Source organism: Rhinopithecus roxellana, chromosome 10 (genome assembly GCF_007565055.1).
Source record: "Rhinopithecus roxellana isolate Shanxi Qingling chromosome 10, ASM756505v1, whole genome shotgun sequence".
In the NCBI taxonomy this organism is placed as follows: Eukaryota; Metazoa; Chordata; class Mammalia; order Primates; family Cercopithecidae; genus Rhinopithecus; species Rhinopithecus roxellana.
In genome coordinates, this window is record NC_044558.1 from 106,351,702 (window position 1) to 106,370,981 (window position 19,280).

The 19,280-nt window shown below is 46.1% G+C and overlaps 1 protein-coding gene and 1 pseudogene across 4 annotated transcripts in view; one reads left to right on the forward strand and one right to left on the reverse strand.

Moving 5' to 3' along the window:
* Positions 1-19,280, reverse strand: part of GLT1D1 (glycosyltransferase 1 domain containing 1) — a 117,213-nt gene that overhangs the window by 23,560 nt on the left and 74,373 nt on the right. For all 4 annotated transcript variants that reach the window (XM_010388769.2, XM_030939930.1, XM_030939929.1 and 1 more), the window contains 3 exons: positions 16,564-16,607; positions 14,771-14,891; positions 6,390-6,488 (listed from right to left, as the gene is read on the reverse strand). In XM_010388769.2, coding sequence (XP_010387071.2) covers positions 6,390-6,488; positions 14,771-14,891; positions 16,564-16,607 — 264 coding nt within the window. The remainder of the gene's footprint in view (positions 1-6,389; positions 6,489-14,770; positions 14,892-16,563; positions 16,608-19,280) is intronic.
* LOC104682211 lies at positions 16,727-17,825 on the forward strand (annotated as a pseudogene).

Consider the following 19,280-nt stretch of genomic DNA (forward strand, 5'->3'; position numbering starts at 1 on the left):
GGCCTCCCAAAGTGCTGGGACTATAGGCATGAGCCAGAGCAACTGGCCGAGATTAGTGTCCTTATAAAAGGGACCCCAGAGAACTGTCTCGGCCCTTCCACCATGTGAGGACACAGGGAGAAGACAGCTGTCTATCAGGTGCCCATCTTGGATTGCAGCCTCCAGGACTGTGAGAGATAAATGTTTGTTGCCTAAGTCCCCAGTCTATGGTGCTCTGTTACCACAGCCGGAACAGACTAAGACAGGTGTCACTCATGATGGGCCAATAATGCAGAGGGCGCGCTACCTGATGCTATGCTCTGCCATCTGCGCACCACCCACAGCCGACTGTGCATTCCTGAGGACTTGCACCCTTTCTGTTTCATTTCTTCACCTCCAGGACCTAGCTCAGTGCTGGGAATATAGTAAGAACTCCATAAAAGCTTTCTGCCTAACATGCCTGTGCATGATAGGAGCCAACACACGTTAATTTTCACGTAGAGAGAGAGAAAAAAACACCTTTTTGTTTTTGTTTTGAGATGGAGTCTCACTCTCACCCAGGCTGGAGTGCCATGGTGCGATCTCGGCTCACTGCAACCTCCACCTGCCAGGCTCAAGCGATTCTCCTGCCTCAGCCTCCTGAGTAGCTGGGATTACAGGCACCCGCCACCATGCCCAGCTAATTCTTGCATTTTAGTGGAGACAGGGTTTCACCATGTTGCTCAGGCTAGTCTCAAACTCCTGACCTCAAGTGATCCACCCGCCTCGGCCTCCCAAAGTGCTGGGATTATAGGTGTGAGCCACCGCACCCGGCCTCCCACTGTTGTTTTATCACATCAAGTCCTTCCTATTTTCTGGCCCGTATGACCCTGGAATCAACCCCACTCCACTCCCGAACCCACAGCAGGCCCTCCTGCAACAGCTGACACCTCTTCTGTCTGGAGTGAAGAGGACACTGATGGCCAGAGGCAGCCCTGACCCTGGGACCAGATGTCACCTTTGATGTGTCCTCCTCGGGGAACCCACTGTCGTTGGTATGCACAGTGTACTCTGGCTGAGTTACATTTCTCATTTGTCAGTGGAAAAGGGGTATCCCTGATCCAGAGCAGAGGTCACAGGCTGGCAGTAAATCTCCCCACGAATGTGTAACTAGGTCCCTATCATGTTTAAAAGAATCATTTTGGCTGGGCGCAGTGGCTCACACCTGTAATCCCAGCACTTTGGGAGGCCAAGGCGGGCAGATCATGAGATCAGGGGTTCAAGACCAGCCTGGCCAATATGGTAAAACCCTGTCTTTACTAAAAATACAAAACTTAGTGGGCATGGTGGTGCACACCTGTTGTCCCAGCTACTTGTGAAGCTGAGACAGAATAATTGCTTGAACCCCAGGAGGCCGAGGTTGCAGGGAACCAAGATCACACCACCGCACTCCAGCCTGGGCTGGATGGAGAGAGACTCCATCTCAAAAAAAAAAAAAAAAAAAAAAAGGAATCATTTTAGAATTTGACTGAGTTGTCTACATGTATAAATTGGTAATACCCACATAAGAATCAGACTTTCAGCCGCTCTTCAACAGCAGCAAGGGCTGCATGTCTGACCCAGGGTCCCTAGGGTTGCACCTGACCAGGCCGCTTCACCCCCTGCATACCTGTGTGACTTCCAGACACCTAAGCTTGAACCTCCTGCCCGGCACAGGCCACACTGTGCTCCACTCCCTCCACTCATTCCTTGCCCACATCTGTTTGTCAGGAAGTCTTTCCCTAAAGACCTCACTGCTGCTGCCCAGGCTAATTGATGCACTGCTATAACCATTGCTGGTGTCTTAGTCCTGTTTCTTCTTAGACGAGATGTGAATATTCATTCAAAGACTCTGGACATTCTGTCTGGACCCAGAGCTAGCCCTGCAGGTCTGCAACAGACAGCTAGGAGAACGTGTGACTGCCCCGATCCCACCATACAAGGCAGCTCACTCCACCCTCGAAGGCATGACGTGTGTGACCCCTCACTGGAGCGCATATACACGGGGCCACTGTAGGACACAAGCGCTGGGAAAGGAGGAGGGGGACGGGGCACACACACAAGGCCACCGTAGGACACAAGTATCAGCAAGGGTGGAGGGGGACAGAGTCCTGGTTACCAGAAAAACTGCCTGACCCACAGAATGTGTGTTATGGTTTCAAAAAAAAAAAGGTCACATTTCTTTTCCTTTGTTGGTTTAGTTTTCATGATGGTTAATTTTATGTGTCAGTGTGCCTGGGCTGAGGGACGTCCAGATGGCTGGTGACGCCTTATTTCTGGGTGTGTGTGTGAGGCTGTTTCTGGAAGAGATTAGCATTTGAATCCGTGAACTGAGGAGGGAAGCTGCACCCTCAGCAATGCAGGCCAGCACCATCCAATCCGAATAGAACAAAAAGGTGGAGGAAGGGAAATCTTCCTGCTTCTTGAGCTGGGACATCCATCTTCTTCCACACAGAGACATCTGAGCTCCTGAGTCTCAGCCTTTCAGACTCCAAGAATGTACGATATTCATCTTTCTTTGCCTGCCTTATTCCACTTACTATAATTTCCTCCAGTTCCAGCCATGTTGCCATAAGCGACATAGCTCCTTCTTTTTTACGGCTGAATAGTAGTCCACTGGGTATATGTACCACATTTTCCTCATATATTCATCTGCTGATGGACACTTAGGTTGATTCCATACCTTGGCTATTGTGAATGGTGCTTTGATGAACATAGAGGTGCAGGTGTCTCTTCCATATGCTGACCTCCTTCTTTTGGATTCACACCCCTGATTCTTGGGCCCTTTAGCCCCGTACTGAATTGCACCACTGGCTTTCCTGCATCTCCAGCTTGCAGACAACAGATAATGGAACTTTCTGGCTTCCATAATCATGTCAGCCAATTGCTATAAGAAATCTCCTCACATATTTATATATATCTCCTACTGGTTCTGTTTCTCTGGGGAACCCTGACTAATACCATTTTATAAAAGATTCACAAAATGAAAAGAATAAGGAATGCCCATTAACAGTCACCCACATCCTTTACTGTATGTAAAATCAGTTTTCTGTTTTGAAAAATAGTTAACTGGGGTATTAAATGTACAGTCTAACATGTTGAACTTCACCTTTTTACACCGGGTTTCTTTACATTCTCAATTAGAAAATAAAAGTGAATGCAGAACTACTAACTGTACATTTAACACTGATTTGAATAGCAAGCATGGTAAAATATACTCCATATGTGTACATAACTAAGGCTGCCGCTCTGACATGGACATTCCTTCTTAAAAAATGGAATGCAGGTTCCAACGCATATGGAAATATTTATTTATTTATTTATTTATTTATTTATTTATTTATTTGTTTGTTTGTTTGTTTTTGAGACACCCAGCTCTGTCACCCAGGCTGGAGTGCACTGATGCAATCTCAGCACAATCTTGGCTCACTGCAACCTCCACCTCCTAGGTTCAAGTGATTCTCCTGCCTCAGCCTCCTGAGTAGCCAGGGTTACAGGCACCCGCTACCACACCTGGCTAATTTTCATATTTTTAGTAGAGACAGGGTTTTGCCATGTTTGCCAGGCTTGTCTCGAACTCCTAACCTCTGGTAATCCACCCACCTCAGCCTCCTAAAGTACCGGGATTACAGGCGTGAGCCACTGTGCCTGGCCTCATATTTAACATTAATCTTGCCAACACTGGCAACCCACTAGTGGTTCCTTTCATCTGAGTTTCTTAGTCAAGATTCATAGAACCATAGTCCCTGACTTATTTAAAATGCATATTGTTTTTAAAGCAACAGCTCCTACCCCGTGCTAGGTAAAACTGGAAGGAGACTGTAAAGAAAACCAAACCAAACCAGGTGCGACATCCATGTCTAGCGCACTCTTTCAACATGTGTTAAGAATCGCAGCCTCCCCCAACATAAAACCAGAAGAGTTTGATTTTTTTTAACATCTTTTGTGAAATGAACATGAAAGTGCTGGAATCAAAATAAGTCTGCAACTAGACTCCCTGAGTGCTGCAGAGCTGTGTCTGATGGCTCACAGGAAGCTGGTAACTGGCAGAAATGACCTGAATACATCGGAGGCACAATAGTGATTTGCAAACATTAAAAGCAATATCTTACAAGAGGTTGTGTGAAATAGGAAGAGCCAAACTGCTTTCATTCTCCTGTTCAGCCTAATATATCCACTTATAAGGGATTGCTATTCAGACATTCACCGATAAAGTTGGAGTGCTTTCTTTGGTCCTTTGAAATTGAGCTATAAAGTAAATAGACGTTGCCTTTTGGGAGATGGAAAAAAAAAAAAAATCCAGAACACTTTGCCAGAGTGGAGATTAATATTCACTGACCTGAAGCTTGGCTGGAGTTGATTTCGAGAGATACAGAATATGGTAAAAAGCAATAAGCCTTTGTTTGGAGAATCAACAAGTAACTACTGAAAACTCTTCCTATCCGGATATTATTTGGGCTTTTAGATATTACTATCAAAAGAGAAGCCTTCAGTGCTACCTACGCCTTTTGTAGACAATAACAAATGCCTGGGTCCCACCTTTGCTATTCCCTTCCCCTTCCCGGGATGGTCAGTGCATTCATTCACGACTTGCTGATACCTCACGACTTGGAATCTCTATCCCCACCCCCCTGCCACCCCCCACCCCCCTGCCACCCCCCATCACCCACTGCCCCCATGACGCTTTCATGTTGTTTGTGCTGGAATTTGTTTACAACTCTGTGAGAAGCAGACAGTGAAAAGCATGACACGTCATCACACTACAGAAAGGGAAAGTGAACTTGAATTAAACATCTGCTGCAGGAAATCTTAAAAACTGAATATTCAAGTATTTGAGTTTTCAGTTTTGAAGCATAGCTTTCTGGATTTTGGAATAGCACACGTGCTTTAATAAAGACGGTTAGTAGTAGAAGCTAATATTTTTTTAAGAAGCTAATTTTCGCTGAACGTGGTACTCATGCCTATAATCCCAGTACTTCAGGAGGCCAAGCAGGTGGGTCGCTTGAGGCCAGAAGTTTGAGACCAGCCTGGGCAAAAAGGCGAGATCTTGTCTCTACAAAAAATAAACAAAATTAGCCAGGTGTGGTGGCGCATGCCTGTAGTCCCAGCTACTTAGGAGGCTGAGGTGGGAGGATCGCTTGAGCCCAGAAGGTCAAGGCTGTAGTAAGCCATGATCACACCACTGCACTGTGTCTGGGCTACAGAGTGAGACCCTGTCTCAAAAAAAAAAAAAAAAGATTTTTATTTACTAGGGATAGGAAGTGACAATGCTTTCCTTTTTTTTTTTTTCTTGAGACAGAGTCTCGCTCTGTTGCCTAGACACAGTGCAGTGGCGCGATCTTGGTCCACTGTAACCTCCCTCTCCCGGGTTCAAGTGATTATCCTGCCTCAGCCTCCCGAGTAGCTGGAATTACAGGCATGCACCACGACCAGCATTTTTTTTTTTTTTAATCTTTTTAGTAGAGACAGGGTTTCACCATGTTGCCCAGGCTGGTCTCAAACTCGTGACCTCAAATGATCCTCCCACCTCAGCCTCCCAAAGTGCTGGGATTACAGGCATGAGCCAGTGCACCACTGCACCCAGCCAACACCTTCCCTCTTGATAACATCGGTGTTTAGGGAGCTCTGAGCACGTCGTGCACACCGCTAAAGCTCTGCCATCAACGCATTCAGCGCGTGTCACCACTCTAAGAGGCAGGTGTTATGATAAGCTTCACTTATCCAGAAGGCAAAGTGAGGCCTGGAGACTTGGCCAGGGTCACTCTCTGCAGGAGGCACTCTGGGTGTCGGATGCAGGCAAACCCTGGAGGACGAATCCCCAGAACCATCTGTGGCCCCCTACACTGGGCAATACCTTTCCACGCTCCTGGGAGGTGATGGCACACATGTGTACCCCAGAAGTCACTGGATAACCAGCTGAACCAAGGGCCAGGTACATGGCCCTTTCTTCTATTTCCCGATGTACACATATGTTCATGTATTTACGCAGGAACCCTGCATAGTTTGTGCATTTGTTTCAAGGAATGAAAAGTGATCACATAAGCACTCGTCCTCTGAAAGCCAGCAGATGTTCCATAAATACAAGGTTGTATCTGAGACTACCCATGTCAGAAATCAGAAATCCAAACATCTCAGAGGTGACGTATCTTTCCCAGCTCTGTACAGCAACTTGGCAGCAGAATCAAGAATGGAACTCATGCTCCTGTTCCCTAGGCTTCTGCTAGTGGCACACCCAGGCAGCTGCCCAGGTGGGAACAGAAGATGGCACGCTCTCTGCAGAGCTCCGGCTAGGACAGGAACACTGAGCGCTAACAGAAAGACTCTCTCCATTAAACACAGAGGAAAACTATTCAGACGAGGTGAGTGAATGGAGGGAAAGAACTTTTCTTTACCTGAGGATTGGAAAACAGTAGCCCTGTGACTTCATGCTTCACCACAGCAGCATTCCCAGGGATGTTCCTGGCCAACACCGGAACTTCTAAATCCATCGCCTGGAGGAGACAGGAGGAAAGGGGGCAGAAGGCAGTCACTTCAAGAGCCTCTGTGGCAAGGTGAGCCAGTGTGGGTCGGCATAACTTCTTGGCTTAACTGGACTGCTGGCACCTCACAAAAAATACGCCTTGCCAAAACGATATCCCAATCTCAATAGCACGTTTCAAAATACATCTGAATTTTAATTATTTACTATGTTTGGAAGCTCTGAAACACTATATACTGTAATCGCTTGTCTGACACAATTATTGCAGTGTCACAAAGAACCCCCCTCTCTGAATGCTCATTTGATACCTCTTCACCAACCACCTGGAGGATGTGTTTTTAATTACCATCATCTCTTTCCCTGAGGAGCCATTTCCTTCTAGCACAGGCAAGGGAGTATGAATGCCACAAAAACCAAACTCAGCTCTCTGGCATGCAGACAAAAGTAAAAGGAAAACGATTTATCCTTCCGATGAGTCACGAAGCCGACTCCATTTCTGAAGGTCTGGAGATAGGCACCTGATACCCCACAGCCTGGCAGCTGCTAGCAGCTGGTCCACAAGACGACAGCCCGACAGCACAGCGTGCAGCCCTGGCCCTGCCTGCCCGGACAGGAGGCATTTTGCGAGTTCTCTTTCTACAGTGCTCGAAGCTCAGTGATGTCAAGTCGAAAGGAAACAGAAGCCAACTTCAAGGGGATCCCACCCACCACAGCAGGACAATTTTGCAACTCCAAAAAGAATAATGATTGTAACAGATGGTAACACACTACATTTCAAAAATACCTGATCCCCTAGTGATGAGAGGGAAATGAAAGGAAAGAGGAGGAGGAGGAAGAGGAAAAGTAGGAGGAAGAAAAGGGAAGGCTCTTCTCTGCAGAAGAATCTGCGTGAATACTAAGTGTAGACAGAAGAGCAGAATTAGAAAACCATCACACTGTAACCCCCAGTGTAATAAGTGATTCAGGCGAGGATCGGGGATCAACAGTGGATCCCAGTGGATCCGGATCAAATCCATTGAGTAAAAGGTCATCGGGAAACAGGATAGTCTCCGACTTACAATGATTCCGCTTAAGATTTTTTTACTTCATGGTGCTGCAAAAGCAACACATGTTCAGTGAAAACCATATTTCAGCAACAATATAACCATTCTGTTTTTCACTTTCAGTACAGTATCCAATAATACCTTCCATGAGATATTCAACACTTTATTATAAAATAGTTTCATGTTAGATGATTTTGCCCAACTGTAGGCAAATGCAAGTCTTCTGAGCATATTTAAGGTCAGCTAGGCTGAACTATGATACTTGGTAGATTACGAGCATTTAACGCATTTTCAACTCACAGTATTTTCTTTTTTTTGAGACAGAGTCTCACTCTGTTGCCCAGGCTGGAGTGCAGTGGCGTGATCTCAGCTCACTGCAAGCTCCGCCTCCCGGGTTCTTGCCATTCTCCTGCCTCAGCCTCCCGAGTAGCTGGGACTACAGGTGCCCGCCACCATGCCCGGCTAATTTTTTGTACTTTTAGTAGAGACAGGGTTTCACTGTGTTAGCCAACTCACAGTATTTTCAACTTGTGATGGGTTTATTGGGATGCAGCCCATCATAAGTCGAGGAGCATCTGTGTCCCCAAAACCCAAAGCACCACTCCACGGATGACTTATCAGTCACAGAGAAGAGGTAAGGCTTCACAGTGGAGTCATCTGTCACCAACAGCCGGAAGAGCTGACCGATGTGTCTCCCGTTTGACGTGGTGGGCAGCACACATCACCTGCGTGAAGTCCCAGCTGGAGGTGGGATGTAAATCCAACCCCAAGGAACGCATCAGCCAAATCTATCTGTATGTTCTCTAGGACAACTGACCAGGGTCCTTCAGAGGGTTCGATGTCATGGAGAGCTATGGGGAGCTGGGCTGGGGGACACTAAAGAGACACAAAGCCAAATGCAATGCATGAATGTTGTGTGGATCCTGCCTGGGGAAAAAAAAAAAAAATACAACACTGAGGGAATTATGCATGGTGTGCATATCCAGTGATGTAATTTGACTAACACTGAATTTTCTCAGGCGTGCTCATGTCTTGCCAGGTGCAGGAGAGGACACCTGTTCCGCAAAGTTTCAGAGAGAAATATTAGCTGTGTTGTGATCAACCACCTTCTTTCAGATGATCTGGCAAAAGAAAGAGAGAGGAAGAGAGTGTATGTGTATGGAGAGAGACGGGGGAGAGGAAGAGGAAGCAGGAGGATGAATGTGGGTGAAGCGTACACAGGTATTCACTGCACCATTCTTTCAGTTATTCTATAGATTTTATACTTTTTAAAAGTAAACAAATGATAACATTTGTAAGGGAAGCTTACAAATTGTACCATCTTGGGTCAACATCTTAACCTCCCCCAACTGTTTGACTGTTTCCCCTGAGGTAAAACAGAGATACAAATATCTCCTTCATAAGGGTAGTGGGGAAGATTAAATAACCTTTTTTGCAGGGGGAAGGGGGCACAGGGTCTCACTTGGTTGCCCAGGCTGGAATGCCATGGCTCAATCTCAGCTCACTGCAACAATCGCCTCCTGGGCTCAAGCTGTCTTCCCACCTCAGCCTCTCTAGTAGCTGGGACTACAGGCACATGCCACCATCCTCAGCTAATGTTTTTAAAAATTTTTTGGTAGTGATGGGGTCTTGCTATGTTTTCCACACTCATCTGAAACTCCAATGATCAAGCAATTCATCCACCTTGGCCTCCCAAACTGTTGGGATTACAGGGGTGAGCCACCGTGCTTGTCCAGATTAAATGGTTTAATACTACAGAATTTACATCTGTCTCTGGGCATTGTTATAACTGCAAATGAGATTCTAGTAGCAGCTGGGCTTCCTACCTAACTCAGTTAAGTTTTATAGAGCATAGTGACCTGTCCTAGGTCTTGAGAATGCACTTCACACCCATAAATCCCAAGTAAAAAACAGGTGACCTTAGAACCAGACATCGAGATAAAGTAAATTAAAATTATATTAAAGCTATATTAGGCAGGGTGCAGTGCCTCACGCCTGTAATCTCAGCACTTTGGGAGGCCAAGGTGGGCAAATCACCTGAAGTCAGGAGTTCAAGACCAGCCTGGTCAACATGGTAAAACCCGGTCTCTACTAAAAAGACACAAATTAGCCAGGCATGGTGGCATGTGCCTGCAATACCAGCTACTTGGGAGGCTGAGGCAGGAGAATCACTTGAACCTGGGAGGCAGAGGTTGCGGTGAGCCGAGATTGGCTATTGCACTTCAGCCTGGGCAACGAAAGTGAAACTTTGTCTCAAAAAAAAAGAAAGAAATAAATTTCCCTTTTTAGCCTCCCCCTCCCCACCCCACACCCCTGCCCAGGGACGTTATTCTCACTTGATTACCTCTATCTCCAAATACGTTCCCATTCTGAGACGCCGGGGCGAGGACTTCAACACAGGCATTTGGGGAGGGGCCCCCGTTCAGCCCATGCCACCACGGAGCCTCCCTGAGCACATCCCCACCGCCCACTGTCCCGTCTGTCTGCTGCTGTGCTTCCTCCTCAGCACTTACTACGTCCTAAAGTTCTCTGTTCACTCTTCCCTTTGCCTGCTTCCTGCCCGTCTCCCAGCTCTTCTTTCAGTCCCTCACAAGGACATGGGCTCCATGATAACAAGGCCCTTTAGCGTCTGTCCGCTGTAGCGTCTCCAGAGCCTGGCAGACCTGGCACTCTACCCACTTCTGCTGAATGACAGAAGGCATGAACACACTCATCCTATCTGACAGTCCACGGCACAAGGGGAGACGCAGGGAAGGACTCCACACTGTGGAGGGCACGGCCCTGCCTGCAAGGAAAACCGCAGTTCAGCAGACAAGACGCAATGCAACCTGCTCACGACGTGAAATGAACAGAGGGCAAAGAGACTTCCGTGGAATCTGAGGGTTGCACATTTACAGAAAACTAGTTCTGAAGTCACCTCTTGAGAAACCAACAAAAAGTGCCTTTAACAAAGGAAACGTCTTCAGGAGAGAAGAACTCCTGGAAATGGCGATGGTGTGCAGCTGGGCCTGACAGGTGCGGAGACGGCCGGTGCCTGGGCAGATGGCGCACGGAGGTGAGTGTGCTCACCCTCAGAACGTGCGCCTGAGTCCACAGGGGGGCACCGTGCGCGACTCACAGGCTTGGGAGAGAAAGCAGTTCAGAGCCAGCGTCAGGGATCCCACTCTGGAACTAAGACAAATGAAATGTCAGGATCCAAGATGCACCTGACACCTTTGTGTCTGAACTCAATTGATTAGAAAAAAGAAAACCTGACAAGCAAAAATTGCCTACACTTACAGTGTACAACACGATGGGTTTTTGTTTTGTTTTGTTTGAGATGGAGTCTCGCTCTGTCACCCAGGCTGGAGTGCAGTGGTGTGATCTCAGCAACCTCCGCCTACCAGGTTCCAGCAATTCTCCTGCCTCAGCCTCCCTAGTAGCTGGGATTACAGGTGCAAGTCATCACACCCGGCTCATTTTTGTATTTTTAGTAGAGACAGGGTTTCACCACATTGGCCAGGCTGGTCTCGAACTCCTGACCTCAGGTGATCCACCTGCCTCAGCCTCCCAAAGTGCTGGGATTATAGGCGTGAGCCACCCCGCCCGGCCACAACATGATGTTTTGATACACATCTACCCTGTGGGATGGCTAAAGCAAGCTAATTAACATACGCATTACTTTATACTTGTTTTGTGTGGTGGGAACACTTAAGATCTACTCTTAGCGATTTTCAAGGATACTATATATTGTTATTAACTATAGTAGCCATGATGTGCAGTACACATCTTTTGAACTTATTCCTCCTAATTGGAAGTTCAGGTCCTTCAACCAACATCTCCCCACTCCTCACACTCCCAGCCTCTGCTACCCACCATTCTACTCTCTGCTCCTATGAGAACTCACTTGATTTCTTATTTTCCCTAGATGAGCTCTCCAAGCTCTTATCAGGCAGAGGGAAACTTCAGATGAGACTCTTTGTAAAAGCCTTTGTGGCCAGGATGCCATTTTCAGCAGAGCTGATAAAGGTTTACACAGACACTGCCTCTGTTCTACCCTGCAGAACAGTCATAAGAAACTCAGCAGCCAGGCCCCTCCTCAAAACAAGTGAAGCCTGATTTGTGAGGGGTGGGCACCATCACCTGTACCTATGATTTTTTAGGCTTCAAGGTAATTCTGCTACATACCTGGGGCTGGAAACCACCATGTCTAGATTTTGTTGCAGAGAGGTTGGCTTGCATTTTAGTGGTCTTTACTGGGCGTCTGTCAAGTCAGACAAGCATTGCTTGTCACGTGGCGATGGAGTTGGGCTGGATGTACCCACAGCGCATTTGGATCTTACATAATTGGGGTTACAGTGATTCTCAACGGGGGTGCCAACAGCATTTTGGGTACAACTCTGATGCAACAAATTGATTAGAATCAATTCAGATAGCCAAAGTGTTCAATCATGGAGTAAGTGTCTGTCACTTTTGAAGGAATTGATCTTCTGACCTTTCAGAATTAGCTGTATTCTGGCACCTTGAACCGGCACCCCACCTCCCTGCAGCTGCTCCATCCCAAATACACGCCAGTAGCCTCTTCCTAATGATGAAAACTCAAAAGGCCCTTCACTTTTCAAAGTGGCAAAGGCATCTCACTGCCGAATCCACACACACACTTACAAACACACAAACACGCTGACACACTAGTCGAGGTTAAAGTGACACAGAGTCACAGAGTCACCTTGAATGACCTCACATCCTATTTCAATCACTAGGGCTGGAGTCTGGAAGCCAAGGGGCCAGGAATCACCTCCTTCCTGCAGGTGCTCCTCTCTGCTTTAGAAGATGGGCTTCCTCTCTCAGGCAAAGTGTGTGTGTGCGTGCATCTGTAGGTGCATGTGTGTGAGCATGTGTGTGCGCCTATGTGTGTACGTGTGTGTGTGTGTGCGTGCATGCATCTGTAGGTGCATGTGTGTGAGCGTGTGTGTGCGTGTGTGCGCGTGTGTGTGTTCTGGGGCCGGGAAAAGAGCCTAATCATGACAGCTGGGATGAGCAAATCATTGTTTATATACTTTTAATGTAATTCTCTGCAGGATTCAACTCTAAAAAAGCACAAAACTGGAAACAACTGATTAGTTGTAGAAGTGTTCACCCCGCTGCCCACACATCCAGCTCAAGTTTGATTTTCGGAGTTTATCAGTAAGAAACGTGTTTCTGCAAATGGGATGTTTCTATGCTTCCATGGGAAAATACAGCTAATTCTGAAAGTCAAAAGATCACTTCCTTCAAAAGCAACAGGCACTTATTCCATGGTTAAACGCTTCGGCTATCTGAACTGATTCTAATGAAATGAACCCTTACCACTCCTCTAACATCAGCTTCATTCAAAACCCTTCGCCCAAAGGTTATTTGGGAGTTTTCAAAAGGAACACAACATCAACATTTTAAGGCAGTCGGAATTGCCAACAGCTGCCTTTGCTTTGAAGTAAATGAGGTTTGACAGCGGCAGTGAAATGCTGTGTGTGCTGGTTGTAAAATCATTCCCGAATTCCACTCTACCTTTCCTTAAGAAGTTGAAAAAAAATGTATATTTACCTACAAAGGAGCAATTCACAATAGCTCAAATACTGGTACCATCAGCATATACACTTTTAAAGCTAACATATTGCTCGGAGGACTGCAGCTGGGAGCTGATTTGAAAAGACAATGAAGATTAATACTAGTGACAACCCCTAAGCCGAAGTGCTGATGTCTGGCTGAGGATGATCACGTTACAAACTCACACTTTGCACTTTGAAAGCATCCAACAGCAGATTCACGAGCACAGATACACAGCTGCTACCGTCTCCCTCTGTGTTTTTTTCTTTTGAGGTTTTTTCTTCTTTTATAAATGATGCCAAATTAAGAGCAAATATTATGCACACAATGTCAGTCAATTCTTAAATGTAGGGAGAGGATTTTTTTCCTACTTTATTTATCATGTTCTCTCTGGACCCCTAAGGTTTGCAGATCTTAACTCCTGTTAGTAAGTTCAGTACATTCACCCGGTATCCAAGGGGATACATGGATATCCCAAAGACTTATGATAAAGTAACAGCATTAATTTAAGTAGACACTGATAATAAGAAATCCACATATTCAGAAAGAACACATGAAACCTGGGCCAAAGACCTCGGGAAGCAGTGGCCACATGTTTCTCTCGACAGGAAAACAGGCTTTATCATGTGCCCATCAGTGCATGCTTACGCCATGTCTGTCGTGTGCAGCGTGTGTGCTGAGAACCACCAGGGGTACCATGCATGCGGTACTGGGTGCCCTAATCGCATAAGGAAAACCCAGTACCAAAGGCTGGTGTTGGCATGAGTGGGTCCAGCCTGCCCTCTTCTGGGTTCATTCTTCAGGAGCCCCCAAGGCAATGAACTAACACCGAAACAAGAGAAGGAACGTCTTTTTCTGTTAGGCACAGGCCGGTGATTCTCTCTAGGAGCTAACATCAAGCACCGAAGATCATGGTAAAATGCCCCAGTCAAAAACCTCTCAAGGAGGAGGAGATGTTGTAGGTGGTCCCATTGCAAAGGGGATGCAAGGATTGCCAGGACCTTTTACAGAAGAGGGGACACAGCCCAGCCAGAACCTGCCCAGGTTTCAAGAGCACGGCCTTCCCACTCCAACCTCGGTCCTGAAAACACAGATACGCTGGTGGGGAATTGCAGAGTGGTGCTGGGATAGACATATTTTGTCAAAAAAGATGAAGTGATTTTATAGAGTTGACTGCTAGATAAAGAGATTAGATCCACCCTGGCCCCCACGCCACCCCGTCATCTATGATCACTACCCTGCCCCTGTCTCCTGCCACCTGCAAAGTCCAGCCCTTTCTTCTCCTCCCTTAAGCTCTGGAGTTACAGAAAATATGGAAAAGAAAAAGAAAAGATCAAGTAAAAGGAGGCTTCCTGCAAAAACACCTTCATCCTGTTTCCTGTCCCAATCTTTCGTAACCTTAGCTGCCTTCCTGTCAGAGATATTTAGAGGGTCAGAGAGGCAATGCCATCCCAGTTTTATTTTACATCATTGCTGGCAAGGAGAAATAGCAATGAGAAATGAAATGATATTTTTAAACTTCCAGATAGAACTTCAAAAGTACTTTTGAACTCCAACGGGTATGCTGCTTGGCCTTTTTAGCTTTGAGAAGTGCAGAATGCTATTGACAAAGACGCCACCTCCATAAATAAGAAAAGGAGTGATGGACAATTTCACACTCCCACTTTCAGTACTCGAGTTACATAATTACCTCCAGAATTGCAGCTGACATGCCTTCAGAGACAGAGCTGTTCACCACCGCAAAGCAATTCTTCACCACCGCGTGCAAATCTTCCTGAGGCATCTCTCCGATCAACCGAACCCCAGCGGCCCTGAAACACAAAGCAGGAAGAGGGGCTCTAATTCCAAGAATCTCGTGGATAGGCAGCTGGGAGGAGGAGAGATGACAATTTGGGTGTCATACTGCAGATCAGCAAGTAAGCACTGTTGACCAAGTGTTCAGCCGGGAGAACTATACTGGGGTGGAAATCCTTACAGCTCATGTTCCTGACAAGGGAGCGGGGAGGTGCTTAACATGTCTGGTTTTGTTTTCAGTATGCTCAATAAAGACACTTGCTCTCAAGGGCTAGGAGAGTCAGAGATAAGGTTTGTGCCATTTTCTCTGTATGATTTAGAAAACATTATTCTAATAATTCAACTTTTTTTCAAATAATTTTTTAAAATACTAATAAGATAATAGGAATAGAAATAATAGAAAATAGGCCAGGTGCAGTGGCTCATACCTGTAGTCCCAGCACTTTGGGAGACCAAGGCAGGTGGATCACCTGAGATCAGGAGTTCAAGACCAGCCTAGCGAACGTGGCGAAACCCCATCTCTACTAAAAATACAAATATTAGCCAGGCGTGGCAGTGTGCGCCTGTAATCCCAGCTACTTGGGAGGCTGAGGCAGGAGAATTGCTTGAATCCGGGAGGCGGAGATTGCAGTGAGCTGAGATTTTGCCACTGCGCTCCAGCCTGGGTGACAGATCAAGACTCGGTCTCAAAAAAGAAAAAAAGAAAAAAGAATGGAAATAGAAATACTAAATAGTGATGATAATGTCACAAAAGCCCTGTTCTCAGCACACAGCGCTGACACCTATTTTGTCATAGACATTTTGCCTTGTTCTATTTTTTTCACCACACAATGTAAATCTTCATCTTTCTTTGATCTTCCCAGTCCCCACCACTGGCCACCACTCTCACAGCTCTGCCACGCCTCCCTTCCCCGAGCGGGTGATACTTTTGCACACATGCGTCTGCACCTAGGAGTAATCTGAAGATCCCTGATTACAGATGGGGAAAAACCAGTCTTTGTCATGCCCTTGGCAGTTGGTGTGGCCAGTGAGTCTGGCTGGAATCCCGGGGCTGTGAGGACACTGCTTTACAGGGGGCTGACCCAAAGGAGACCCACATCCTTCTGGTCTGCTCATTCCCATCGCCCCACTTACATCGCAGACTGATGACACAGCTCTAAAGCCACCACGTCACCTTCAGAATGGGAGCCACAGGCCGAGGAAGGCAGGACAGAGAAAAGAGCCAAATCCCTGAGGTCTCAGCGAAGCCTCCACTTCGCTCCCTGACTGTCCACCCTCAGACTTGTTGATGTGAGCAGTGAAACCTCGACGTGTTCAAGCCCGTGCTGTTGGGTTCCCAGCTGACAAATGCAACTTACAACCAACACTCCAACAAAGTGCTCCCCAGGCAGGCTGTGACAAAGGGCAATACCCCTCCACTCTTCCAAACCCTTAAGAGTTTAAATCTTTCCATTTTGGCCAATGTGATCGGTTAAAAATTATAATCACAAAGTGGTTTTTATTGGCATTTCCCTGGGCAAATACCGGTGCCTAGGATGCCATGGGCTCGCTGGGAGGGTGCACCGCACAAGGAAACACTTGGAAACTGCTTGGAATCATGTCTGGGACTGGATAAATGTGAGTTCAGGTAACTCAGGGGCCACTCAGGCTTCCCATTCTGCAAAATGACTGGTCTCCACCAACTCTTACCTTCTCACTTTGGCTTTTACTTCCCTTGTAAACACTGGATCGACCTGAAAAGAGACAAAGATAAATGTCAGTGGTAGCCACCTGCTAGTGGCGCTGCCAGCCGGCCAGCATGGGCCAGGCCAAAGCCCTGGTGTCAGTGTGGCGTGGGCCCCAGTCTGCGGCCATGGGGGTGTCCTCGCGGCTGCTGTGCGCGGTGACTATGGGGGCCCCAGGCTCAGGCAAGGGCACTGTGTCATCGTGCATCACCAAACACTTGGAGCTGAAGCACCTCTCCAGCGAGGACCTGCTCCGGTACAACATGCTGCAGGGCACAGAAATTGGCCTGTTACCTGTTCTCACTCATAAGTGGGAGCTGAACAATGAGAACACATGGACGCAGGGAGGGGAACATCACACACTGAAGCCTGTTGGGAGGTAGGGGGCTGGAGGAGGGATAATGTTAGGAGAAATACCTAATGTGAATGACGGGTTGATGGGTGCAGTAAACCAACATGGCACATAGATACGTATGTAACAAACCTGCATGTTGTGCACATGTACCCCAGAACTTAAAGTATATATAAACATGAAAGAAAGAAAGAAAGAAAGAAAGAAAGAAAGAAAGAAAGAAAGAAAGAAAGAAAGAAAGAAAGAAGAAAGAAGAAAGAAAGAAAGAAAGAAAGAAAGAAAGAAAGAAAGAAAGAAAGAAAGAAAGAAAGAAAGAAAGAAAGAAAGGAAAGAAAGAAAGAAAGAAAGAAATTGGCATGTTCGTCAAGGCTTTCATTGACCAAGAGAAACCCATTCCAGATTATGTCATCTCAGCTGACCCTTCAGGAGCTGCAAAATCTCACCTAGTCTAGCTGTTGGATGGTTTTCCAAGGACACTTTCACAGGCAGAAGCCCTAGATAGAGCAGATCAGATCGACACAGTGATTAACCTGAATGTGTCCTTTTAGGTCATTAAACAATGCCTTACTGCTCGCTGGATTCATCCCGCCAGCGGCCGAGTCTACAACATTGAATTCAACCCTCCCAAAACTATGGGCACTGATGCTCTGACAGGGAGCCTCTCATTCAGCGTGAGGATGACAAACCAGAGACAGTTACCGAGAGACTACAGGCTTAGGAAGCCAAACAAAGCCAGTCCTGGAATATTACCAGAAAAAAAAGAGGTGTTGGAAACATTCTCCGGAATAGAAACCAACAAGATTTGGCCCTATGGTTATGCTTTCCTACAAACTAAAGTTCCTCAAACAAGCCAGAAAGCTTCAGTTACTCCATGAGGAAAAATGTGTGGCACTATTAGTAGTAAGATGGGCACATCTCATAGTCCTTGCATTTAGAAGCTGTTTTTCCTAAGACTTCCAGTATGTATGAATTCTTTGAAAATTATATTACTTTTATTTCTGCTGATTTTATTCTAGATGCTAAGGATGTGCCAAGTGAGTCAGATACTAAGATTCATCCTTTGAAATCACCTAGTGTGTTTTATGCAGCTAGCTTCAAAAACATCAGTGATGTCTGAACTTTTAAAACATCTGTTAGAGCAAAATTTAAAGAGCGTTTGGTAGTAATCTAACTTTTTGTTCAGTTAGTAAGTGGTTGATAAAGTTTCCGTATTTTCCTGGAAAAGTTAAAACAAAGTTACATGCCATTGGGGGAAAATAGGTGATCAGAAATGCTTGCACAGATTGATGGCAAAAAAGACATTTCCAGCATTGTGGAACATGGTGAGACACTATATAAAATTCCAGAAAGAAAGCAACTGGGTTTACAGATTTGTTGTAAGACACAAATTCTCTGCTACTAAGAAATGTATATGCTAACCATACATGCTGTATTTATTTTGTTGTTAAGCATACTTTCAGTTTACTCAGAATTTTCAATTTGCTACAAAAATGTATCCATTAGCATACAGAAAAATATTACTTTAAGATGACTTGTTTCCTTTGAAAATATGTATGTACTGAGGGTTATGATTTATGTCAGAAATTGACATTATGAGTCCTTGGAAAAGCACCAAAGTTGAATGAATTTTCTTTTTTTCTCTTTGAGATGGAGTCTCGCTCTGTCGCCCAGACTGGAGTGCAGTGGCCAGATCTCAGCTCACTGCAAGCTACGCCTCCTGGGTTCATGCCATTCTCCTGCCTCAGCCTCCCGAGTAACTGGGACTACAGGCGCCCGCCACCTCGCCCGGCTAGTTTTTTGTATTTTTTAGTAGAGACGGGGTTTCACCGTGTTAGCCAGGATGGTCTCGATCTCCTGACCTCATGATCCGCCCGTCTCGGCCTCCCAAAGTGCTGGGATTACAGGCTTGAGCCACCGCGCCCGGCCACTTGAATGAATTTTCAACAAAATGTAATTAAAATCTATATGTTTTCAGATGTGACTCAGGTTAAGAAATGTGTTTTAGGATCTACTTGCCGGTTTCTCTTTTTGATCCAAATGTATGATCTGCCCTGATAAACAACAAGTTATAGTACCACCCCCTGCCAAAAAAAAAAAAAGAGAAAAGAAAAAAGAAAACCCATGGCGCTATGTAAATAAAGTAAGCACGCTTTGTCGTGAGTAAATAGATGAGAGATACCTGGGAAATGCTCCCTTGGCATAAATAGCAATCAATCATAATTAGTAAACAGGTGTGCCAATAAAAAGAATGTACACAATAGGTTAACAAGGACCAGGAAAGTAAGTGAGTTTCCTGAAGGAGTTCTTTGTTCCTGATCAAAGAAGTCGAT